Source organism: Ambystoma mexicanum, chromosome 10, assembly GCF_040938575.1.
Source record: "Ambystoma mexicanum isolate Mex_15411 chromosome 10, UKY_AmexF1_1, whole genome shotgun sequence".
NCBI lineage: Eukaryota > Metazoa > Chordata > Amphibia > Caudata > Ambystomatidae > Ambystoma > Ambystoma mexicanum.
In genome coordinates, this window is record NC_090932.1 from 1,568,672,873 (window position 1) to 1,568,690,798 (window position 17,926).

The following is a 17,926-nucleotide window of genomic DNA, read 5'->3' on the forward strand; positions in this document are numbered from 1 at the left end:
CAAGTCAGGACAGGATCTCCCATAAAATATTGCGGTTGACCCTTTCAAACGCCGATCGAAAATCGACTAATTTAATCTATACTGAAGGATTACCATGTCATCCAAAATTTAAATGATATGGATGGTACTGGACCCAACCCGAAACCCAGACTGCATAGGGTGAAGAATACTATTCGAGTCAACCCAACTCTGCAAATGGTGGAGAACAATCGCAGAAAATATTTTGCTCGTAGTATCTAACAAGGATAGAATTTGATAATTACTGGGCAGCGATCTAGTTCTCGCTTTAAAAACGGGAATAATGATGGAGGAGGTCCAAGATGTGGGTATCATTTTAGCCAGGTACACTTTTTTAAATAGAACCATTAATATCAGGGACCAACTAATAGGATCATGTTTAATCACAGCAGATGCTAGACCATTGGGACCAGGAGCTCTTGAATTATTGAGTTTGCCAATTATTTCGATGATAGATTGTCTACTGAATGTTAAGGGCCAAACTCCTGTGGAGTAGGGATGGGTATCTATCATTGAAGGATCATACATGCTGTCATTGATATGGGAAACCCTTGTGTGTTCACCAATAGCATTCAGTGGTTGTGGCAAGTGTTGCTCTCTGGCATTATTTAATATCTTCCAAATGGTTCTAGTGTTGCCCTTTTTAATAGTTGAAATTAAACCCTGCCACTGGGTGTTGATTTTTTTTCGATTTTTTGGAAAAATCTGCAAAGGGATGTGTGAATGGGCTGTAGGACTATGTGGAGGCTGCACGGTTTACAATGAAGTAGGCAATATAATTCGTATTCTCATCTGGAGTGGGGTTTGGAGTTTGGGAGGAGTATTCCCAAGAGAAATGTGTTAAATACAAAAGTGTGCCACTCCTGTAAGGAATGCTTCCAAATAACGAGTACATCGCTTGCTCAAAACGACTTAAAACCAAGTACAGAGGGTGGTAGCACATGGTGTCTTTCTGAGATTGGAGGCCTCATTGCAAGCAATAGCATAACAGGCGTTATTTCGGAATACTACTCATTTTACTGCTCTGCTTCATTATAGGTTGGGGAATCCAAATCTGGAAAAATCGCTAACTTTGACTGGAAGTGTTACTTCCACAAAAGGGTGGTAATGGTGTTGCTGGTGTTACTGCCTGTCCTAATACCACCAATCCTCAAAGCAAACCTATGGGACTTCGGAATGGGAAGTGTCCAGAACACTAAATTATGCTGTCACTTTTTTTTTATTAAACTTGTCTCTTTTATATTAATTGACAATTTAATGTGGCAATTATACAGTTAACATCGTATACCACTAGCAAAATTGCAATGTAAGATAGCCGGACATTAACAGGAGCAGGGCATTGACTGAGAACACTTCCACTCTTCTAGCATGAGCGAATCACCAGTATGCTCTATGTTGAGCGTAGATCCCTGAATACTTCTCCCATACCCGCCCAACAATGTCTGTTTTACCCTTTGCTTAATAGGTAATGTTTTTGTACCAGCTGCAGTTATAGTAACAGCGCTTGTAACTAGGCCCTCGGACCTGGGGACTTGGAAGTCTTGGAAGTCTGCAAGGAACATCAGCTCCCTAAAATCATAAGCTTTAGAAATGTTATGTTAGGTTACTTGGCATTTATATAGCGCCTTATGTATCATTGGTATGACCTCAAAGCGCTGGTCGGTTGAACGCCCTCGGGAACCACAGTTCACGTCAGTAGAGAGAGAGAGTATAGTATGGTGCATGGGCGCACCGGATGGTGTGGTTGTTGCATGATAGCCGCTTCTTAGCAGTAGGTGTGGTGCTGAGGAAATCAGTTGGATGTGTTCAATCAGGATGGTGGACCCACAGACTGAGTTCTGGCTGCGTTAGGCCTGAGGAGACGCCTAAGCTAGCCAGTATGTGCTCAGCTTGCTGTGTTTTATTAGGATGATGAGGTGTTCGTGGGGTCATATTAGTATGATAACAGCTAGGCCGAATGGGTCATAGCATAGCTGTGTTCTAGTTGAATGATGGTGTATAGGAGAGAGTAAGCGTAGTAGTGTTATATGGTGGTTATCATTAAAGCGCATGCAACCAAGCACGAGAGCAAGACTGGGGGCGTACATAGCGGCATACGTATATAAAGCGACAGGATGGATAGGGTAAACATGTGATACAGATAACGCGGGGATACAGGTACATGGCATATACATAGCATAAATAGGAGTTACAGAGATATTCAGAGATATATCCACTCCATCCACTAAACTTTAGCACAGTGACACTATTAGGGCACACTTTCTAAATTCAGCTGTAATACAGTGGCGGTATTAGGCACACTAAATTTTGTTAAGAGTACACTCTAAATTCAACTTTAGCACAGTGACTATATAATGGGACACTTTCTAAGTTCAACTTTAACAGAGGGAAGCTATTAGGGCACACTCACTGGTGTAGGGAGTACAGTCAAGAAGCAAGGTTTAATATAGCGGAGCTATTACGGGACATGACCTTATTATGTGACTGAATAATGTAACATAATAAAATGATTTAGACTTTTAAGTAACGGTGTTAGGGCTTTCTGGGGTGAAGTAATTGCTTCAGTCCCCACCCTTGCCACACTTAGGTTTTGGTTGGTGCTAGGTGACGGCAGGCTGCTGGCTTCATGCTTCTCCTGCGGATACTTGCAGATACGATCTGCAGCCGCCTCTCTAGGAGCCGCCCTTTGCCTTGAGGTCCTTAGCCGTGAGGCTGCCGGGCAAAGGGCTGCCCTGGGAAGGTCGGTAATGACCTGGGTAACACGGTCCTAGGGCCAATTAGAGCACGGTGGGCGGGTCGGGAGGCAGTGAAACCAGGAAGCTGAGCTGGGAGGGGGCGAGGGCTGCAGGGTGGAAATCAGGGGTTGGGGCAGCAATGAGTCGGGGTTTGGGGCTAGGGGCACTAAGAAGATTTCAAAAATTGGGCAGCAAACGAAGGACTACTCACCAGGGTGAACGGCAACAGAAATACAGCAGAATACAGCAGAAACCCCACAGAACGCTGTCCAATCAGGCTCTGGAGGCGGGATGGGAGGCGGGAGGAGGGAGCGAGAGGGAGAGAATAGGGTGCCTGGGACTACGAGGAGCATGGGCTGAGGTTGGGGGTCAAATAATGGGCAAAATGTGGTCAACAGGCCCAGAAGGGTCACTGGCCTACTCTACTCACCTGCACCGATCTGCATGAAATGCATGGCATGATGACGTTGCTCTGCTGAGCGAGGTTGGACAGATGTGCATTTCCAATGTCGCTGAGCTGCCTCATTGACCAAGCTTTTACTTCCATGGAAGTAACATGGGCTTGGGAGAAAGAGCATGTAGTCCCTTACAGTAGGGATTCCAATGCTCCCTAGGTCCACTAGCCCCAGGTCTGCCGTCAATCTTTGCCATATCACAAGGCAGTGACATAACTGGCGACAACGGGATGATCTTGGTGGCTGTGCTTTGCAAGAACAGAGACCGAGGTCACCTATCCAATGAGAAATCCATTAGTAAGGACTCAACACAGATAGCAGACAAATAGGACTGTGATTGCTGGGAATTTTTCTTATACCTTCACAATGTTTCTTCCCTCTAGTGCAAATGCTTTTCTACCTGACCTAATGTTATCCTGGCATTCATTCGGTTTGTGACCTAATAAGGCTGCTTGTTGATGTGCAGCGGAGGGTTGCTATGTCAATGACTATAGTGGTTTTATTTTGCTGTAGTTTTGTAGTGTGATATTATTTTTCATTTCTGGTGCATGAGATTGTTATTCTCTTTTTGTTCTACCCTGCCATACATGATATGTATGCAAATCCTAGTAAGGCGAGGAGGGGTGTGATCTATGTGAAGATGTGCGTAGGTGGCTAATTTTGGCATGTGGGGCCCAGGGGCCGACTGCCCATTATACAGAGTAGATCTTTGCCAGGCTGGGCCACTGCTGGTTTAGTGCTGCCTCCCTGCATGGAATCACTACCCTCTCCCCTACTCTGTTGAGGCAGCGCTTGGCTTGAAAGAGACAAAAAAGCACTATCACACATTAATTACTAGCATAACTAAGTCTATAAGACACTTGGAGCATCTCCTCCCTCCGACAGTCATTCAAAACCGATGGCCGTCCATTTGTCGCCCACATCTACACATTTCATATTCACTTGAGTTGGGTTCACACTGCAGGTCACGTGGTCATACATTCAAGTCCCAGAATGGCTAACTCCAGTTTCTCATCCTTCTGCGATTGATCAATTGTGTACCAACAATAGGGCTAATATTTACACCTGTGCTTTCAAACAGCGTAGCAAGCAGTATATAAAAACAAAGTGTTAACAGTTATGTTATGTTGTGCTATGATTCAGAAGTGTTTGAGAGTGCACATAAATCAATTGTCTAGACCAGAGACAATTTAGCAAATGGCGCAGAAGTCTTCCCTTTCTGTAATATTGCTTCTGATTATAGAGGCATCCACACTGCTGTGTCCCCCACGGGGTATTTTAAATTATCCCACTACTGGGAAACCACCAGGATTCATAAACCTTCCTATTTGTCTCGGTAACTGCAATCCATTAGAAAGAAGAAAAGGGGAGAAGCACATTTTGCATACATTTTACATTATAAAAGAAAATCTAATGGATAACATACCATGTGTATAATTGTATTGACCTTATATGCTAAATGTATTTAAGTATAAATGATTTAGTCCTGCCTTTTTTACTGTGTTGGAACATAACCCACATTTACATGATTATGTGCTTGTGCGGAAACAATACATAGGAATCCTTGCCAGAAAATGCAAAACTAGGATAATGGAACACAGGAGTAATTCCCCACCCTCTCTTGTTGCTAAGGTGGTGGTTAGTCTCACATCTTAACACTCCTTCAGCAGTTTGTTGGACATTTTGTTTCCATTCATTATGGCATGTCTTTCTGTTGCAGAGATTAGCCAACCAACGACTGGTCCAACGCGGCACACATCAACCACAGGGAAACAGGAGACGGAGTCCAAAGACATAGCGGAGGAGGCCCAGGCTCCGGACTCCAGTGCAAAGGTGGATCAAATATCATGGCCTACACAACCTAGGTATAGTATGGAGCAAGGCCCAATGCCCAGTCTGGCCTAGGAAAGGGCAAGGAGGCCCACAATTAATTAATCTTTAATTATGCGCTTAACACCGGAGACCAGTCTAAGCACAGGACCTGGATTCAAACCTGTGTTGCTCTGCATTGCCTTGCTTCCAAGACAGATGTGTTGCCCCTGAGCTATCCTCACTGCCTCTCCGAATTGAAAATCCTTATTACATTCGAATTACGTAGACCTGTGAATTATAATTGACCCTACATAAGACAACACCCCCTTTTGACTATTCTTTTGAAATTTTTCTAAACATTGGTTTTGCTACTTATCATGCTTGCACTATTTTTATTTTCCAAAGCTTTATTTTTATTTTAACAATGACCATTCATCAATAAAGTTAATTCGAAAAGAGCGCATGTAGTAAGTGGAACAAATGAGTCCGCAAATCAATGCAGATCAGAAGTAGGGAAGCCCTTCTGGACTCTAGATATTGTAATGAATGATCTGGCTCACTGCCCTCCTTACAGAGGCGATCCCAAACATTTACAACTAATTCTTCATCACTGATAAGATACCCAGAACAATTCTGGTTACCGAAAAGCACTATACCAGTAATAGCTAATGAAATAAATGTTCTTTAGCCTTCACAGCTTCAATGAAGGGGGTTGAGGGGGACCATGTTTTGAGGTAGGTTGAGAATCTTATTTGAGATTTTTTGACTAGAGCGGACATTTTCTCCATTGCAACTACTTCCCAAGCTTTTACCCACCAGTGCACCACAATCCGACCTGTCAGAGCCTTTTCAAATGGCGCAAGTGTCAAGGTGGTGGCATTTGGCAGCCTTTAAACACTGTGTATAGACACCATACAAATGTCCAATAAATGCAATTTAGTGAATTCATGATTAAAGATCCTCAGAAGCCTAACATTCAGGATATCCCTTCATTATTACTATTTGCAAGGACTATCATTAATGGATCCATAGGTAGTTGGATGGCCAACATCTCTTGTATCTGACCCAAGACCTCCTTCCAATACAAGTGAGCTTTGGGGCATTTTCACCACAAATGGCCAAGGGTCGAGATTTCATCAGGGTTCCTCCAACAATAGAATGAAGATCCCAGGTAGATCTTGTGAATTCTTTATGTAGTTCTGAACCAACGAAAGCTAATTTTATATGCACATTGTTTGATATACATGTCTCAGGGTATATGGGCGTTTTACTAAATACAGGACTCTTCTGACACAGAGATCCCAAGCGCCGCCTCCCATCTAGACATGAAAGGCTATGTATCTGTAGTTAATGAACTGTCAAGAAGCCTGTAAAATTGTGATATTCGACATTCGGAGATGCCCTCTGCCATTGATAATTCCAGATTTGCATGGTACAGTGGCATAATGGGGCACACCAGAAATTGTCCCCCTGACCAAGCTGAAATTCGGATTTATATTCAATAAATCTGATAGTTTTCCCATCCGATTAACGGCAGCATAGCATAAAAGGCTCCTTATGTTTCCAAGCTACCAAGTAGCTTTTGATCATTTCTGGCAAGAAGGCTAGTATATTTACTTTGGAAGAGGTGCATGCCTACCCCATGAAATGTAAGCACCTTACCCCATTAATTTAAAGAACACTTAGTGGTGAGTAGCAGTGGTTTCCGACTCTCCCTGTGTAGCCTCCCTTAATAGGAATGTTAAGTTGGACACAGAGAGTCTAGTTGAACACTGTTCAATATCACGCCACATCTGTTGACCCCAGCAATGAGAGACATTTAAAACATGTCAGATTTGTGAAACAGGTGGACACAGTTTAAAAAAAAGTTATTAGCATTTAAATAGTAGCAGTTATACTTGTATCAAGGGTGCCATATCTGGTATATTTCCATGCATATACAATGACTTGTACTTAACAACCAAATAACACAATAACAACCAAGAAACTTTCTTCACTTGTCAAGCAACATACAGTATTAAGCATCTCTTTTTTCCTTGCAGGTGAGTAGGGGTTTTTATTTGTGTCAAACATTGTCCTCCGTTGGGGAGAAGCACCCGGGTCGGCACCCTCCATATGCTGCTTTCTATGGTATTGTGGTTTAGACAACATGGGAAAAGCCTGAGTGCATTCATGGTGGTTTGTCATCAGAGGGATGGATCATGTCCCAAACCAGTGCTTTCCAAGCTTCGTAGGTATCGCTCACATTCACCTCTGACCTGGCCACCCCTTCACTCCATACCCTGGTTTCAGGCTCTGCCCAGTGCCCAAATTATTTGTGCCAGTGTGCATATTGCGGGCCCCAAGCTGATTTCTAAGCCATTGCAATGGATCGTTTGGCCAGTATGCACGCCATGTCCATGTATTTGGCCACATGCTTAAATTTGCTAACTCTGGGGTATGCACCCAGCAAACATACGGAATCCAATCATAGCTTACTATTCCAGCTTTCCTACAGGCCTGTTCTATACGTGCCCAAAACAGCTGTGTATGCTCACATCCCCAGAACATGTGTATTAGCCTTGCTTCCCACGTTCCACACCAGGGGCACAATGGCTGTGAATTGCTGCTGAATTACGCTATCCTTTGTGTGCGTCATATAGGTGTGATACAAGATATTCAGCTGGATTAGCCGTGATAAACAAAAATACACGTTGTTGCACGTAATAGGATTCCCTCCCCTCCCCCCCAAATTATCCTCAGCTGTGTAGTTCCTGGGCATGTCAAACACATTCAGAGGTCCTTTCCTCTAAATGTCTTGCCTCTGTGTTCAACGGTGTGCGCTCGCAGTGAGCTGGGCACTTGAATGTCACCCATGGCATCTCCTTCAGCACCATAGTTGTTCCCCCCGCCTCTCCCTTACTCTGGGGTCCTCTAAATATCTCATGAACCTCACCACAGATGTCCTGACCTATGGGGAAGCTGCCAACCGATCCAGCTGCAAGAGACACTAATATGTCCACAGCGCTATAGGGTCAATCCTGCACATGTGTTTGTCACCGTTCGTTGCCTACTGAAGTAGACTGGCCCACACAGCAAGTTAGATGCACTTTCTTCTTTATTTAAGATATAACATCTTAATGACCCCACTGACAACACCCCACCTTCATACTTCAGCAGTGAAACTGCTTCTCCCTCTCAACTGTTCCCACAGGAGCCCTGAGCTCCTTATTATTCTATGTTCCATATTCCATCATTCAAATTACTACAAAACACTACACAACCATATAAAGGTTTCAGTGGAATTTTCATATTGAATTATTCTTTAAGAGAAATGAACTCTGGGATCCATGAGAAGTAAAAAAATAAATAAAAAAAATGCCCAAAGGAGAAATCGCTGCTGCAAAACTTAATCATAACCCTTTAAACTATCCATCAACTGTCTCTTATTCCTCAGAACCTAAATACCAGCAAAATGTATACCTCTTTGATTTTGAAATGATCATTAATTTGGATTTTCCTGGTTTTATTTGTAACCCTTGTGATTTGTAGTATTGCAAGATGAGTGATCTGAATGCCTAGTGGTGTTCGGTCCATACAGACAGACTGTGTCATCAGCTTATGAGAGAATTTGATAGGTTTTTGTACACAGCAATAGAGGAAATACTTTCACCCCATGCAGCTTATCTGTTAAGTCAGCAATATAGATGATGAATAACAAAGGCGCTAAGATACATCCTTGTTTAAGACCTTTACACATGTATGTTTTATTATGTTCCAAGCCATTGACCTATACCATGACCTTGGTATCTCAGTGCAACTTGATAATACATGTAAAAAGCCTTGAGTAAAACCGTGTGTTGGCATAGTCTTCCACAGTGTAGCCCTGTTGATAAGATCAAGCGCCATATACTGGCAGGAGGGCCACTCACAAACCAGACCAAGCGTTGGAAGATCCATCCATGCAGTTGTGGAAAGCATTTTGAAATCCGGCATTCACTCCCTGTGCTCGGCCTCTTCAGCACCACATCTCAGTGGGGATTTTAGAGCTCAGCCCTAGAGAAATGTCCATGCTAGTATACAAGCTGGCTTCAGTCACCATTGAGGGTGGTTGTTGGAAGCATTAAACTAGTGGCGATCCAGAGCTGAAGAAAAGGGTGCGTGAGGGGAGCTAGCAGGAAGGTAGGCAGAGGAGAAATTGCAGAAATGGAGAGAGAAGGAGGAAAGAGAAAGAGGAATGAGGAAAGACCTGGAAAAGAGAATAGATGGATGAGGATGGGAAGAGCAAAGCAGAGAAAGGAAAGACCTGGAGAGGGGAATTGAGGGAGGATTGGGTGAAGAGCAAAAAAAATATGATATGGCATGTATAATGCGCCTGTACACAAGTGTTTCTAGGTGCGACAAGACAAAGAGGGGGAAGCAGAGGGAGGACAAACAACGATCTTACTAGGCCTTGTGTCATTCAGATCGCGCAAGTGCAGAGAAGGGGAAGGGGAGAAGTGCCGGGGCTGGGTGGATGGAGAATTGCAGGTAATCTAAAGTGCAGTCAGCAGTTCGCTCATTGTAGATAATCAAAAAGTGCAGCCAGCGGGTGGCTCATAAGAGCGGAGAGAAGGGGCTGTAGGGTTCCAGATACAGACCCCAAGTTCTGGGGGAGCTAAAGGCAGTGCGAGGTGCAACTGGACAGGCAGGGAGATAATACAAAAACCCATAGAGGGGAGTAGAGAGTGGAGGAGGCAGATAGTGGAAAGACATAAGTGGGGAGGAGGTGCATAAGAAGGGAGTGAAGATGAGCAAGGGGTAAGCAGAGACGATGAGACAATTACCTAGAGGGGTAGGAGAGATGCTAAAAAGGAAGGTGAAGAGGGCCGATCATAGTTGGAATTTGATGAGGAGAGAATAGATGAATGAGTGCACCAGACAAAGTGAATGAGAAGGGGTTTAGATGGGACCACGGGTAGGGTCACAAACCCATTTTCATGCTGCCAGTGACTGGGAAAGTGTGTGATTCCTTGGCCGAGGTACACCCCTGATCGAAAGCTATGTCTCAGTTCTAACCCACTGGCACAGTTAGCAACTGTGACAGAGGCCACATCTCAGCAATCCCATCTACTTCACCTGCTCCACCTTGTAAGAAGGAAATGGCTGTGGACACCATGGGCAAATGGTTCTCTTTGAAGAGAACCTTCCATCAACAGGTTAATGTAGATGCTAACCTGGATAAAGCTGTGTTAAAGTTGAATTTGTAAGTGATCTTCCGACTGATGAGGAGTCTTTACTGGTTGGCTTAGCCAGTGCCAACTGGGTAGCAGAGGATTTATTGGAATAAATAAGTGCAAGGGATGTGCCTGGGCCTAAACAGAAGCCTGTTCTGCTTGCTACCGCTGCCCGCAGGCAGTTGGGGAGTACCCTATGAAGGGATACGCCATTTATGAAGATCTTGAAACATAGAGGTCCTCAGCACATTTACTTCTACTTATGCGAATTGTACTCCATAAGAAGACCAGGTAGATTGCATTTGTGACACCATACTATTACAGAAGTTCCACCCCTCTACCCATGTGAACTAATGCACATGAGAAGAACCAGCTTTTAATACCAGTATTCAAAGACGGACCACTAGGAAGACAGCCTAAGAGATCTACAGTCTGCCCCTTCAGAGAGCTTTCAATAGAGAGACACAGTTCAGGGAGACCCGTCTTGGCCCAAGATGAAGGCTAATTGACCAACTTGCGGAAACATCCCTGGATGCCACTCCAACAGAGTTATAGCAGTCCTCATTTAATATCAATAGTTGATTCAACTCTAGACGTAGACTGCTAACTAGGTCACCCTCTTGCCCGGCATTTTCTGACCATAAAAAGGTCAACAAGAACGAGCACATTTTCAAGCACCTTTTTATAATTACAAAAAAACTTGTTTTTGAACTCTTATGCTACGTATGTATCAATGTGTACAGTTATTGTTAAAAAACAGACTTTTAAGATCTGTGAGACATTATGTTGTTATTTCTACACTTAGGTTTTTATGTGTAGATGCACTGTTATATGCGCTGTTAAGGTTTTGTAAAAAGGAGTATAAGAGAAAGATACTCTACATAAAGAAATGTTTTGAAAATAGAAAAAAGAAAAACATAGATTCACTAGTGAAATAATAAAAGCTGTGTGAACTTAACTAGTTTTATTGCTCCTCTACCTCCTAAGTTGTTAAAAGGACGCACAGAGTTGTCCATGTGAAGTTGAAAACATGAAAGAATAAATGTTATTTACATAAATGTTGGTAAATATTTGACTATATGTGGCAGGGCGCCCCCCCTTTTTTTGTTAGAAATCTATTTAGCGCATAGTCCTTCCACTTTTTAGAGCTGTCCCTTCAGTTACCCTGTTGTGCTGATGTGCGTCAAACCTTTTCCGGCGCTGTTCATTGTGTCACGCTTCCCCCATGCATCTTAGTAATGAATTCAGTAAATATGTTAACATTTCTCTTACGTCCTGTTCCCCCCTCCTTACCAATTGGTTATGTAGGCCTGCATCCGCAGACAGGTCAGAAAAAGCTGACTGAAAAAGATAGCTGCCCATTTAAGACGTTTCAGTTGGTGAGACTTCATTGCATGTTCGTGCTGCGCGCGTAAACCCAGCCCTTACCCTTACATCACCAACTGTCCACACCCAGTTCCTGTTTTTCCACCTACTGGGTGGGCCAGAATTTGCTGCTCTCCTTGACATCCCTTTGCTGGGGCATTACCTTTTAGCTGTACATCTCATTTTTCATGCAATTGGTCTATTTTTTTTTCTTTTTTATTCATTGCTGTGCCTCCCTCTGACGTATGCCATTTACTACGGGATTCAAGCAATGCATCTGTTGCTGGAAGCAATTCTCACCGGTCGGTGCATTGGTATGTCTTTTGTATGTTCCCCCAAGGTCTTTGTGTAGTCATTTTCTTTCTGTCACATCTGGGACCGGTACTGAAGATGTCTGAAGACTTTGTAAGGACCAGGAAGGAGGCTGACATCGGTAAGAGGGAGACCGTACCTGCAGGTGGGGTACGTGTTTCGGCACCAGCCCTCGGTACCCAGGTGAAGACCATCACAAATGTTCTTCACAGGACCATTTGGGGGGAAACCCCCGAGGCGTTACATCTGCAAGTAGCTCTGGGTGGAAAATGTTAGTACCTCCAGGTGGGAAAGGATCACTTGGTACAGAGGATTTGCTCACGGCTGACAAAATCACTGCAGTACTAGGAAATCTGATCTGCTCGGCACATCTCGAAAGGTTGCAACTTCTGCTATACAAAATGTGTTTTAACTGGAAACCCCTGCCTTCATCCACCACCCCCCCCCACATGCTCATCTGCCTCGGAAATCATCCATACAGGCAGGATTAGGCAAGAAGAGGCGAAAGCCTCCAAGGTTGATTCAGTGCCAACTGGTTCCCCTGAATCTGCATCGGTACCAAAGTTTGCTAACACAGTTGAATCTTGGAGTTCCTTGCTACCGAGGATAGCCCAGTTACCCAATTCAGCTACCACAGTTGAATCTCTGGGTTCCTCGGTACCGAAGAAGACTGAGAAAAGCTTAGAAGCATAAACATTCTCGTTCGAAACCGAGCTTGGTACCGGCTTCTTCAAGGAGGCACAAGAAAATGAAACCTAAAGACAGATGTGCAATTTCAGCATCGGTACCGAAGAGCCAGAATGAGCATATTAGACTGATTTCGTCAAAATATTTCACACTGCCACCTGAGGATGAATTTTTTGGAGCTCACGAAATCTTTCCCCAATTTTCTCCTGAGACTGTGGAGATTTTGGCAGAACCTGTTCAGGATCCAAGGGCTCAATCAGCACCTCAATTGGTGCCTAGGCCTGTTGTGTTCAACATTTACAGTCCTGCTCAGCAATCATCCCAGATTGACTCTTCAACATCTCCTCTGAGAGTAGAAGAAACCCCAATCATAAATGGCTATAAGGATATTCCTAACAAGGTCCTAGAGACTATGTTGTCTGAGCTGTAATTGGAAGTTTTAGCTCCACGTAGTAAGGATAAAACGGGGTCTACTGATCCTCCTCAGGGAGTGGATCCCAAAGTGCCAGATCCATTACCAGTACCAGTTTCAGTTGAAGGAGAGGGCACCGCCCCTCTTAATAAGAAGCAAATGGTGTTGACAGAGATACAGAGTCTGATGACAATTCATCTGTTTCTCCTTCAAAACAGTCCATGAGATCCTGGCAAAGGCCATGCGGGCCTTAGAAATTACGCCAAAAGACACACCTGAGACTGCAGGGGTTTTGGAGAAACTGTCTTCTCAACAGACCAAGTATCCTCTACTTTTGGAGCCATCTGTTATGGAACAGGCCTCGACTCATTGAAGTAAATCCCATTCTGATTGTCGTATTTCTAAATCTTTTGAACCCAGGAATTTTCCCAGGGCCTTTTAAAATCAGTAACACATCATACAAGGGTGGGGATGCAGAATAACACTTATACCAAATAATAAGACTGACTCAGGAATTTGGCAAAATGTCTCCTCCCACTGTTTTATTTTCAATTGTCTAAAACAGGGAGTTCCAATGGACATCAACAGACGTTCAATCGTGCTCTCAATCATTTTGCATAAGAAACACCCTTAAGTACTAAGATTTCATCATAGGTGATGTCATACTATGTGGCAAACTAAGAAAAACCTACGGGGAGTTGTGATTGGCTTAAGGGGAACATCTAAGTATACTTCCTTTAAGGGATCGGGTTGTGATTGGGTCTCTACAGTCTGGTGGACACATATTATGCCCACCCCTAGTGCAAGTCATCTTCGTCAGTTACTAGATACACGGTACACCATTGGCTATCAAACTATAAGGCCCTTCATTACAAGGCCTTCTACAATTGGTTGGCACACTTGTACCCTTCTGGAACATTCAGCTCACTAGCAGTATGTAAGCTGGTACCCCAGGCGCCAGCGGGTGGACTTGACCCTGTCTCCCCATCCAATTAGCCTTGCATCTCTCATCGCTCATGCCTTCTGCCATTCAGATTGTCTTTGAACTTCTCCTTGCAAAGTATTACTTCTCCTGAGAATGAAAGGGAGTATAGGCACACTCTTATCGCAGTCCAAGTCTGTACGCCCAACTCATTTTTCCATCCTTGACTCAAGTGACCGGAGACCATATTTCGGCCTGTTTTGCAGCATTTAATTGTCTTGAATTAATAAACTTGATACTCGTGGTGTTCTTTCTTGCACCTTAACAAGGGCTGATTCAGCTTCTCACATTCACTATTCTTCAAGGATAGATAACCGGTTAATGCCCGCTCAATCCTTTGACAGCAGGCCAGACAGCTATTTGTTTGCTGCGACACAGCTCTCCGATCCTTCTTTCTTCACGGGTCTAAGCTTACTAAATCTATGACACTGTTCAGAATTCTATATAATGGTGGCACCGCCTGCAGTCCATTCAATACGTATAGATAGCCTTTAAGATCACTTAGTCTACTTGCGTTGCTGCATCTGTACAGTTATAAAACGGCGTGCATTTTCTGCAGTGCTCTTCACACGTGCAATCTTCATTCCGCATATGAAAGTCTACTCGATTCTTTACTTCGTCATCAGATTGTATAAGGTCTATGCAACTTCTTCTTTGACCTTTCTTCTCCATGCATCACTCTCATTTCTTGTGATGTCGCCAGCCTCTTTTCCTCTCATCTTCATATTCTTTCGGGGATCTCCTCCAAGAGATTATCATCTCTGTGAGGGTACATCATATAGGGTTTTCTCAATGGATACCTTTTCTCAAAGACTTTTCGTGTAATAGGCACAAATCACTAGTGTCGTGCATTTCACAATTTCCGGCTTCCAACACATAGGCAAAATGGGGGCGGGACTTCCTGCAGAGGCATTCAGCTGCTCCTCTACACTAAGGAAGAACCTTTTGTGCTAATCGAAAATCTTCCAGCACAATCTGCTGTGCTTACAGCAGCTTTGGGTACTATGGGAAAAAGGTCCCTTCTACTGCATTGGATACATATGTTAAAGCCTTGGAGGCGTAGGGTAAGAGGTCCTATTCCAGTGCTTCTCTCCAACTCAGGCAGGTCAACAAAGCCATGGTTTTACCAGGTTTTAATATTTTAAATTGGGAAAATACGGATCGCTTCACAGAAATGCTTCCTCAAGAGGCGGCAGATTAATTCTCTTTCTGGGCCTCAGAAGGGAGAGAGGCAGCCATTGAACAACTTCAGGTTGTTACAGATTTAACAGACACCACGGGAAGGGCAATTATGGGTTCTGTTTGCATGCATAGACATGCTTATTTTGCAGCCACGTGCCTACATCAGGATATTCAGGACAAGGTTTTAGACCTTCCTTTCGATAGAAAAACACCATTTGACCCCTCTACTGATGAGGTTCTTCAGAAATGCAAAGCAAGCATTACTGCGGCTAAATCATTTAGTTCCATCGCAGTGAAACAACCGTATCATCAGAATTGTAAATCTTTTAAGCCGCATGCTCAAGTCAATAATGGTTCATCTGCGACCACTAAATCCTATTATTCCTCGGTTAAGAAGAGGAGATACAGGCCAAAGTCGAAGTTAGGTATTACTCCCTCGACTACCTCTTCTCAAGAACAAAAGTCTGTTTGACTTCCATCCGGTGTACATTACACCTGCTGCGTTTACTATCGAGAAGCATACATCCCTGACAACAGGAAGGATTTAGAGTTTCCCTCCTCAATGGGAAAACATCACTCGGTAGGAATGGGTTTTAAATATCATTTACCACGATTATTCCATGGCCCTTCCTGCTACACTTCCATCTTCTCCTCCAAAGTCAACTCCAGAACTTTTAAAAGAGATCCAAAAACTTCTCTTTTTTGGGAGCAATAGAATTGGTTCCAGAAGAATTGGATTGGGGGTTTTACTCCCATTATTTTATGTGGAATTTGTCCAATTCTGGATCTTTCCGAACTGCACCAATTTCTGTTGGTGGAGACTTTCCATATGGTCACTGTGCCTCGGATTCTCGCGGCTCTTCACCACAACAACTGGATGTTACCCATAGACCTTCAAGATGCGTATTTTCATGTTCCCATATTCAAGGAACACCGCCAGTATCTGAGGTTCACCATGGGTAAGTCGCATTACCAGTACACTTGCCTCCCGTTCAGGCTCAATTCAGCCCCTAGGGTCTTCACCAAAGTACTAGGGGCTGTTGCAGCTCACCTTCGGTTGAAGATGGTGCATTTATATCCATACCTGGAGGATTGGCTTTTGAAAGCACAATTTCTGGAGGAATTGTTGCAGAAAATAGAACTGACATGCAACACGCTTTACGGTTTAGGCTTCTCAGTAAACATGGCAAAGTCAAAAAGTATTCCTTCGCAAAGAATTTAGTTTCTGGGAACGGTACTGGATACTACTCTAGGAAAAATCCTTCCCACCATCAGAAAGGGTGTCGACAATTCAGCAGTTAAGCTCAGTGTCCAATACACATCAAGATTTTTCGGCATAGTGGTTTGAAAGACTTTTGGGGCTGATGGCTTCTTGCATCAACCTAGTACCCTACGCAAGGCTTCGAATGGGAACCATTCAGTGGTATCTTGCCAGCAACTGGAACCAGCTATTGGATTCTCGGGATATGAAAATTCCAATCCTGAGGTACATTCAGGATTCCCTGATATGGTGGAACAATCGAGATAACCTGTTGACTGGACTCCCCTTTGGAGCACCTCATCATCAGATGGTGATAACAACAGATTCATCAGAGTAGGGGTGGGGAGCCCACTGTCCAGATCTGATGGCTCATGGTCTTTGGCAAGTCCAAGAAAAGAGAGATCACATAAATGTCTTGGAACTAAGAGCAATTTTTTAATGCTTTAAAATGCTTTCTTCCCTCCGTTCAAAGAAAGATGGTCAAGGTATTTACAGACAATACCACTGCAATGTTTTGTGGCAACAAACAGGCGCTAACCCCTTCTCTTCATCCTTGTGTTCTCGCAGAGAAAGTATGGTTTTGGGCTATGGAGAACCACATTTTCCTTTTGGTGTCCCATCTGGAGGGAAAGAATAACGTCTTAGCGAACAAGCTCAGCAGGCTAGAATCTGCTCCATACGAGTGGGAACAGAAGATGTTAGTTGTGTAGATATTTCAAGAGTGGGGTCATCCAGCGGTGGACCTCTTTGCCACGCAGTACAATGCTATTTGCCCTGGGTTTGCTTCAAACGAGAGCCTGGTTTGTTTAACTTTGGGAGATGCCCTTCAACTGGACTGGTCAAATAAAGCACTTTGTGTTCCCTCCACTTCCCTTGATTCACAAGACGTTATTGAAGTTCAGGTTGTCTCTGAATCGGATAATGATTCTTGTAGCCCCATCTGGCCTGGCCAGATTTGGTTCCCAGATCTGCTGCAACTAGCAGGGGCATCAAAGTTAGAGCTACTTATCTCAGAAGACATTCTGACTCAACAGAAGGTCAGGTGCTTCACCCCTCCCTTCAATTGCTGAACTTTAAGGCTGTGTTCCTGAAGAATTGATCTTTGCCCATCTTCAATTATCAAAACAAAATGTAAAGATTATGACATCTTCTAGGAAAGCTTCGAGAAGAAAGCAGTATCATAGCAAATTGTTGCGTTTCTGCCATTGGGCCCTAGACTGCAGTCTGAACCCGCTAAAAGCGTCAACTAATTACGTTATGCCTTTCATGTACTATTTGGTCTCTACAGGAGTTAAAGTTGATACTTGCAAGCATTATTTGTCTGCTATTGGTCCATATTTGAATAGAGAACAAAAATCCTTTTCTCTGTCAAATGAGGCTATTTGGAGACACTTTGAAGGCCTTAGTTTTCATCCAACTTTTCACGAGCCACCACCTCAGTGGGATCTCAATGTAGTCCTCTCGGCTCTAATGAACAAGCCTTTCGTACCAATGGCCTCCTGCGACTTAG

At 43.8% G+C, this 17,926-nt stretch overlaps 1 protein-coding gene across 2 annotated transcripts in view; it reads left to right on the forward strand.

Annotated features, from left to right (window-relative positions):
* The window catches only part of LOC138492597 (coiled-coil domain-containing protein 74A-like), a 276,626-nt gene that overhangs the window by 85,666 nt on the left and 173,034 nt on the right, over nt 1-17,926 (forward strand). For both annotated transcript variants that reach the window (XM_069619879.1, XM_069619880.1), the window contains one exon: nt 4,929-5,073. In XM_069619879.1, the coding sequence (XP_069475980.1) occupies nt 4,929-5,073 (145 nt within the window). The remainder of the gene's footprint in view (nt 1-4,928; nt 5,074-17,926) is intronic.